Source organism: Perca flavescens, chromosome 7 (assembly GCF_004354835.1).
Source record: "Perca flavescens isolate YP-PL-M2 chromosome 7, PFLA_1.0, whole genome shotgun sequence".
In the NCBI taxonomy this organism is placed as follows: Eukaryota; Metazoa; Chordata; class Actinopteri; order Perciformes; family Percidae; genus Perca; species Perca flavescens.
This window is the reverse complement of record NC_041337.1, coordinates 1,552,959-1,561,481: the sequence shown is the minus strand read 5'-3', so window position 1 is coordinate 1,561,481 and position 8,523 is coordinate 1,552,959. Positions and strand designations below refer to the sequence as shown.

General features: G+C 44.7%; 1 protein-coding gene across 1 annotated transcript; it reads right to left on the bottom strand.

The window, feature by feature from the left end:
* Window positions 1–280: 280 nt before the first annotated feature.
* LOC114558153 (uncharacterized) lies at window positions 281–4,730 on the bottom strand. The gene is made up of 3 exons (XM_028581938.1): window positions 4,527–4,730; window positions 3,734–4,113; window positions 281–2,675 (listed from the first exon to the last, which is right to left on the bottom strand). Exons 1-3 carry the CDS (start codon window positions 4,728–4,730, stop codon window positions 281–283), a joined length of 2,979 nt encoding a protein of 992 aa, XP_028437739.1.
* Between the last annotated feature and the right edge of the window lie 3,793 nt (window positions 4,731–8,523).

Below are 8,523 nucleotides of genomic sequence, written 5' to 3'. Positions count from 1 at the left end.
TTACATGTGCACATCAAAACCCTGCCTTCCCTAGAATGAGACAACAGGGAACATATATACTAACTGGGCCAAACCAAATAACCACCCAGGGGAAAACTAAGATAGACATAATTTAAACTAATACAAATAAACCCCCAACCTAAACCTAAACCCCCCTCCAGCATGGCATCTAATGGTACGGTCCAATTGGCAGGCCATAGTATAAAACAGTCCTTCACCCTTGGCCACGCCTTTTCTGCATTAGATAGGATCTCATTGCTGGCTGTTTAACCTGTGTGGCTTAGGCCATCACACACGCCCCCTCTTCAGGACTCTCGCTGGAACTGCGAGAGAGGTAGTCAGCTGTGAGGTTGTTCTTGCCTGGGATGTGCTGGATGTTGAAGCGGAAAGTTTGGAGTGCCAGGTACCACCTGGTTATTCTGCCATTGCTATCCTTCATCCTTTCCATCCACTGAAGAGCTTTGTGGTCCGTCTCAAGGGTGAATTCCCTGCCTAGGAGGTAGTACCTTAAGGAGTCGAGAGCCCACTTGATAGCCAGGGCCTCCTTTTCCACTGTTGAATACCGAACCTCTCTTGGGAACATCTTCCTGCTGATGTAAGCGACTGGATGGCGGTCACCAGGTGGTCCCTGGAGAAGCACCGCCCCCAGACCCCTGTCAGAAGCATCGGTTTGCAGAATAAACTGTTCATCAAAGTTTGGACTGTACAAAACTGGTTCCTTACTTAGTGATTGCCGGATGTCATAGAAAGCTGCCATTGCATCCTCTGTCCACAGGATCTGATTGGGCCACCGGGATCCAGTCAGGTCTGTGAGAAGAGCTGCCCTGGTGGAGAACTGCGGTATGAAGCGATGGTAAAAGCCTGCCATGCCCAGAAAAGATCGAAGTGGTTTCTTTGTCTGTGGCAAAGGACATGACTCTATGGCCTGGATCTTGTTGACCTGTGGCCGTATCACCCCATTTCCGATGATATGGCCCAGGTATGCCGTCTCTGCAGCCGCAAAGACACACTTTGATGGGTTTATGGTCAGCCCGGCAGAGTGGAGACAGTCCAAGACAGCCTGCAGATGTTCCAAATGCTCCTTCCAGGTGTTACTGTAAATGACAATATCATCCAGATATGCAGACGCAAAACCAGTGAAATCACATAGTACCTGGTCCATGAGCCTCTGGAAGGTGGCAGGAGCTCCGTGCAACCCAAATGGCAGGACCGTAAACTGGAAGAGACCCAATGGAGTCCTGAAGGCTGTCAGCTCTCTGGATCGCTCAGTGAGTGGAACCTGCCAATAACCCTTGCACAGATCTAATGTGGTCAAGTATTTTGCTTTGCCCAGTCGTTCAAGCAGTTCATCAATTCTTGGTGTAGGATAGGAATCAAACTGAGAAACTGAATTTAGGTACCTGAAGTCAATGCAGAACCGTATGCTGCCATCCTTCTTTGGCACCAGCACCACTGGGTGACACCACTCACTTCTTGAAGTCTCGATGATCCCCAGGGACAACATCAGTTGAATCTCCTTTTCCAGTGAAGCCAGTAAGCGTTCAGGGATCCTGTAACTAAGTCGTCTCACGGAAGCCCCTTCTTTAACAACAATGTTATGTTCAACAATATTTGTCCTACCAGGATTCTCCTGGAATACTTCTGAATTACAGATGTCTCTCACCTGGAGCTGCTTGTCTTCAGAAAGGTGGTCGAGGTCATGGTCCACTGGAACCCCAGCTGAAGGTAAGTATTGTTCATCCACTTCCTCTTCCTCTTGCACAACTCTGATGAGCATCACTTCTTTTCTTTCTGGACGCTGCACCCACTCCTTCAGGAGATTTATATGTAGTATCCTACTTGACCGTGGTTTCCCTGGGGTTGACACCTGGTACGTAGTGGGCCCTAGTTTCTTGAGAATCTCAAACGGTCCTTGCCACTTTGCCAGAAGCTTTTTGTCATCACTGGGGAGGAGCACTAGCACTTTCTGTCCAGGGTTAAAGGACCTCTGTCGGGCCGATCGATCGTACCAGGACTTCTGCTGTTGCTGGGCCTCCACCATGTGCGCTTGGGCAAGCTCACTCATTTTCTCCAATCGTTCCCTCATCTGGACAACATAGGATATGACATTAACGGATTCCCCCCTCTCCTTTCCTCCCTCCCAAATCTCTCTCATCAGTGAGAGAGGACCTCGCACTTCATGCCCGTACAGAAGTTCAAACGGAGAGAAGCCAGTAGAGGCTTGGGGTACTTCCCTGTATGCGAAGAGGAGATATGGCAGCCACTGATCCCAGTCTGTACCGCTGTTGTTGACAAATTTCCGGAGCATCTGCTTCAAGGTCTGATTAAAGCGCTCCGTCAGTCCATCTGTTTGGGGGTGATACGGTGTAGTCCTCAGGCTTCTTATTCCTAGTAGCTGGTACACCTGTTTCAGCAGCAAAGACATGAAGTTAGTTCCTTGATCAGTCAGGATTTCCCAAGGGAAACCAACTCTGGCAAAGAACTGCACCAGACAGAAAGCAACTGCTTTGGCTTTTATAGATTTAAGTGGAAAGACTTCAGGGTACTTTGTAGCATAATCGGTTATGACCAGCATGTAACGATTCCCTGCTTTGCTCCTTTCAACGGGGCCCACAATGTCCATGCCCAGCCGCTCAAATGGGGTGCCAATGATGGGTAGAGGTTGGAGAGGAGCTCTAGACGGAGTTTTAGCAGATGTTATTTGGCACTGAGGGCAATTTCTACAGAATTCAGCTACATCTCTGCACAGACCTGGCCAGTGGAAATGGCGTTTGACACGTGCTGTAGTTTTGTGCTTACCCAGGTGGCCCGCCCAGGGAACAGAGTGGCCCAAGGTAAGTATGTTCGGTCTCACTGCTTGGGGAACCACTAGCTGCAACACTGACCCCTGTTGATGATAAAGCATGCCATTTTGCAGAATATACTCATCTCCGTTGAAGTCCAGCTCAGCTTCTAGCCCCTTCTCCTTTGCTTTCTGAAAGAGAGACACTAAAGATGGATCAGCTTTCTGCGCCTCAATTATGTTCACTGGCATTTGAAATCCTAAGGGTAACTCTGGTTCAGGATTGGTTAGTGGTTTCACAACAGTGTGTTGGAACTTCTCCTGCCGTCTCTGTCTATGAGTTTTACGAGACTTTCCGGGTGCTGTCTCCAATTCATCATTGTAGAAGGGCAGTGCACAGAGAGTCTCAACATGGTCATTTGACTTATTGGCCTGTGCTCTGGTAACAGCTGCATTACATTTCCAACTTTGGTCAAACTCCAACAAATCAAAAAGCACTGGAAGATCTCGCCCTAATACAGCAGAAAAGGGTAAGCAATCAACAACTCCAACATTCAACAGGTAAGTTTGCCCATCTACTTTTATGTACATGTCAGCTGTTGAATATGTTTTCTCATCTCCATGTACACAACAGATAGGTATGGTGTCTTGGGTGCTGATTATGGGGGTACAAACCTCCTGTGCACAAGAGTCTGATCACTTCCAGAATCAAGCAGGGCCTTAAGAGTTGTTCCATTCACTTCAATATTTGTCATTTTAATAGATTGGTCCTTCTTGAGCTCAGGTTCCTCTTGAGGGCGTGGTACAAAGCACATTTGTGTCATTTTAGCTGAGTTTTAGGGCACATGGGTTTTGTATGGCCTTCTATGCCACATAGATAACAGATTGGCTTTCTTCCTGAGGAAGATAATGCTCTGCTAGCTGGCTGGCTTCCCCCCATGGGACTCTTACCCACACCGGTCACTGGTTGGTAAGCTGGTTTCCAGTTGTCCTTTGTTCTCCATAGGTTGTAGCTCCATGGTTGTCCCTTCTGCCGTGCAGCCACAAAAAACATCAGCCAGCCTTGCAGCCTCCATTGCTGAATCTGTGTCATGTTCTCGGATCCAGACCTGAAGCTCTGGGGACACCATTCTCAAATACTGCTCAAATATAATAATTTCACCAATTTCTTGGATGGTTTTACCTTTTGGCTGAATCCACTTCGCATAAAGCTCCTTGAGCCTTGCATAGAGCTCCTTGGGGCTCTCATCAGGGTTGACCTCTAGGGAGCGAAATCTCTGCCTGTATGTCTCAGGATTAATGTCATATTTAGCAAATACTGCAGATTTCACCTGGCCATAATCAAGGGAATCATCAATGTCCATATGCACATATGCACCTCTAGCTTTGCCTGTCAGTAATGGAATTAAATGAAAAACCCAGTCTGTTCTTGGCCACCTGCATGCTATAGCAATGCGTTCAAATGTCATGATAAAAAATGTTCTATATCATCATTATCAGTTAATTTTTCCAACCTGGGCTGATGATGTGAGCAAGTCGCACCTGCAGAAGCCACCGTTTGGTTGGTACTCATAGGCTCAGTTTGGGCTGGCAGAGGGTGTAGGGTGGATGTCTGAACCCCCTGCTCTGGAGGATCGGACTCGGCTGACAGAGGATCTGGAGAAGTTCGGGCCTCCACTTCACACTGTAGAAGTTGAAACTGATGTTGCATCGCTCTAAACCGGTGTTCTTGTCGTGCAGTTACCTCAGTCTGCCTTGCCTCTCGGGCCTCCTGCTGCCCCATGTGAGCATGAAGAACGGCCATCACATCTGACAAAGTTGGCTCCATACCCTCTGCGTTATCCACCCCTCCAGAAGCTCCATTCTCCCCTTCATTGGCTTGCCCTTCCTGAGCAACTGTAAGGCCTGCTGGTCCCCCTTGGTTCCTTCCACCTTTTTCTCGAGGCATTTTCCTCTTCTTGGGTTGGAGAAAAAAAAAAACACTCCTGTTTCCTCAACTGGATGATCCCACCACTGCCACCAATTGTCACGGACCAAGCAGTTAGACAATAATGATAACAGGAGTTTGTTGGAAAATAGTGGGTTTTTATTTACCCAAAAAATGCACAAAACAATATAAGACCAAGAACTTAATATATAAACCAATAAAATAGGTAAACTCAATATAACTCAAACCAAAAATAACTATAACAAAAATTACATGTGCACATCAAAACCCTGCCTTCAATAGAATGAGACAACAGGGAACATATATACTAACTGGGCCAAACCAAATAACCACCCAGGGGAAAACTAAGATAGACATAATTTAAACTAATACAAATAAACCCCCAACCTAAACCTAAACCCCCCTCCAGCATGGCATCTAATGGTACGGTCCAATTGGCAGGCCATAGTATAAAACAGTCCTTCACCCTTGGCCACGCCTTTTCTGCATTAGATAGGATCTCATTGCTGGCTGTTTAACCTGTGTGGCTTAGGCCATCACAATTACCAAACATCATCCCTGGAGGCTTTCCACAGTTTGATCCTTCGCTTCACACCCAAGAATGTGGTTTTCCCTTTCATGGGCATGCTTTGCAGGTGATACAACGAATACATTCAGTAACATTATACACCACAGCTACTGCCCAATGACTTATATACTGTATATAAAATATCAAAATTGTTGTGTCACTTCAGTTTGCAATTGTATTTTTGTAGGTTGTACCTTGCAGCCATGCACTACAATGAAAATGCAGACCGTGAGCAAGCCACAACATCTGCAGGACAACCAGTATTCAAGGTTGTGTTTCCCAAGTCCAGGAAGGGGGAGGTGACTGCGAGGCCAGTAAAAACAGATCCTACATACAGTAAGTTTTAAACTACTTTTATTTATATCACAAATAATGTAACATCAATAGAGACACATTGAATATTTACAAGTAGGGTTAACTTTAGAAAAACATCTTTTGTAATTACAAATAGTGAAACTTTGTGTGTGTGTGTGTATATATATATATACACACATATACACATATACATACATATATATATATATATATATATATATATATATATATATATATATATATATATATATATATATGTGTGTGTGTGTGTGTGTGTGTGTGTGTGTGTGTGTGTGTGTGTTGGTTCAGCGGGACCATAAACACAGCAGGGGGTCTTAACCTATAAAAAGCCTGATCCTAGGAAAATCCTCGTCTTCCATTGCAACTCCGTTGCTGAGGGGAGCGCACAAGCGCTTGTGCTGAACTTCCATTTTCTGGAGAAAGTGGATTTTATTTTGGTGGATCCTTGAAAACGCACCAGTGTTTTCATATCTGCAGTGAGAAGGACAAACAACGTTTTCTTCTCAAAGTCGACTAAACTTCCCCCTTTCTGCCTTTTTGGAGGAAGTTTCTCCGTGGATGCTGACGAGCGCCAAGGGATTCGTTCTGTTTCATTTCTGTGGAAATCTATGGACAGAAACAAACGGAACACACCGTAAGGAGGCTTACGTCTGGGCAGAGATAAGTGTGTTTATTAATGAGCAAAGGGTTCGCTACCACTTGTTGCCATTACGGTGATCTGATTTAATCATTCACTGGTCCATATGTGATTATTAATCTGTTCTGTGAATGTATAACTGATCACTATACTATTCGATTTTTGTTGTGTTAAGTAGCTTGGTAAACCGTAATCGCTACCTGCTTAATCACTCCTTTCACGGAGTTTTAATTACTGTCTGCGATAGAATCGCGAAATCAGCCGTTAGCCACTGGAGTGGTTATAATGACCATTCTTTCCCTCAATAAGTCAAAAGTCTCAGTCTATCCTAACTAGGGTTGGGTACCGAAACTCGGTGCCAATAGGGAACCGGTGCCGACGTAAACGGTAGTAACGAGACCGAATAAGAACTAAAGTTTCGGTGCTCGACCTTACACTACACCTGACAGCATCTAACGTTAGCCTACCTTTAGCTAGCAGCTGGATTAATCACGGTTAAAATGCTGACAGCTAACGTTAAACAGTGTAAAGTATGACTGTATTTCACTGTGGAGGACTTCAACAGCGGGATGTAACAGTCTGCACTGCAGCGCAGCAGCTGCCGTTGTTGCAATTCATAGATATACAGTATGTTTATATGGTCGGAATTAAACAACACAGACGGTGCGTTCACTTGCAGCTGCCGTTGTCGGAATTAAACAACACAGATTCACTTAAAACAGGTAGCCTTGTGTTGCATTCACAGTAATTGTAAAATACCCTTTTCCCATCTGGTGTTCAACAGCAATTTACTGATGAATTAAGTTATTGTTATAGTTATTACATTATTATTAAATCTTTAATTTTGACCATGGCCTTAGCAATAAACAAGTCACTGACTTATTTTTTTTCTTCTTCTTTTTTTTTTAACTTTATTGAAAAGTACCGGTTCAGGCACCGTTTAGGCACCGGCACCGTTTTAAAAGTATCGATTTAGCACCGGAATCGAAAAAAAAACCAAACGATACCCAACCCTAATCCTAACTACATGTGTGGTCCAGACCTGAGTAGCTGAGGGGGGCGGGTCATTATCGATAACTAAGATCAGAGTGCCTCTTTTCTTTACTCTTCTTCTCTTTCTTCTTTTACTAACACACACACACACACACACACACACACGACACAGGCTAGCCGCGTAGCTCCCGAGCTAACGCTGTAGTTTAGCCACGTGAAATCGGCTTACGTTCGTACAGAGCTAACACAGGAACTAGCTACCATACCGGCTAAGCGTGCGCGTTGCCTAGCAACCCCCTGGCTTCTTCGGCCCCTCTCCGTGCACCCAGCACCACTACCGCCCTCTTGAGGCTAATGATGCGTTCTTTTTGTCTTGTAATCGCGACTAGTAGCTTGAGTGTGACGTCACATCCATGTCGGAAAACGAATAACCGCGGGGTTGTTGCGTTCTTTTTGTCACACAATACTACGAGTCGTTTAGATTAACATTAACGTTCGGCTACTGCTCTGCTTTCTGCTCAAGGCTCGGCTTAAGCCGTTGTTGTCATATAGCAACCGAGCGTCTCTAGTCAATTTCAGCTGCACAAGCTACAAAATAACTAATCAGGCGGTATTTTAACTCTTAATAAGACTGTAGAGACATGCCTATAGGTAGCAGTATACAGTGCTATGTCTACCACTTCTTCATTTGGTTACAACAAAGACAAAAGTGCTTAAAATTGTAGAAAACCACAATGTTTAGTACGTGTGATGCACGACGTAGCCATCTTTGAAAGTGAACTCGGGGTCCTCAGATTTCAGACAACTTGACGAGTTGTATATACGACCTCGGTGGCGTTCTTTTTGCAACTTCCGGTTCTTAACTCCGGAAAACAACTCGTTAATCGACTTCGGTGGACAAAAAGAACGCACCATAAATAGTTTTGTGCAGCTCACAGGAGTAGCCATTTTTGGAGTTGTTTTTGTGTTAGAACTACATTTCGACACCGCCCCTCCTTTTTCACTCACTCTCTCACACACACACACACACACACAGACACAGACGTGTCCATGCTGTTTTGTTTTTGCTTTGTTTTGGTTGTGATATTGTAAAAGATATATAAGTTTATTATTGAAGGATTATTGATTAGCTACTGATAATTGTGACGTTAATAAATCTTATTATACTTAATTAGCAGTTGCTTGTGATTATTTGTGTACTTGTTGTAATAATTGCTGGTCGATCAGGTCCGTGCTTGGATTCACCCCTTCCTTTATTT

Excerpts from the sequence above, each read along its gene's own strand:
- LOC114558153 (XM_028581938.1), bottom strand. The coding sequence starts at position 4,730 with ATGCCTCGAGAAAAAGGTGGAAGGAACCAAGGGGGACCAGCAGGCCTT. Across the intron at positions 4,114-4,526 it reads GAGAGGCAAGGCAGACTGAG|GTGAAATCTGCAGTATTTGC; the intron begins GTAACTGCACGA and ends GATTATGGCCAG. Across the intron at positions 2,676-3,733 it reads CCAACCAGTGACCGGTGTGG|AGCTCCTCTCCAACCTCTAC; the intron begins GTAAGAGTCCCA and ends AACTCCGTCTAG.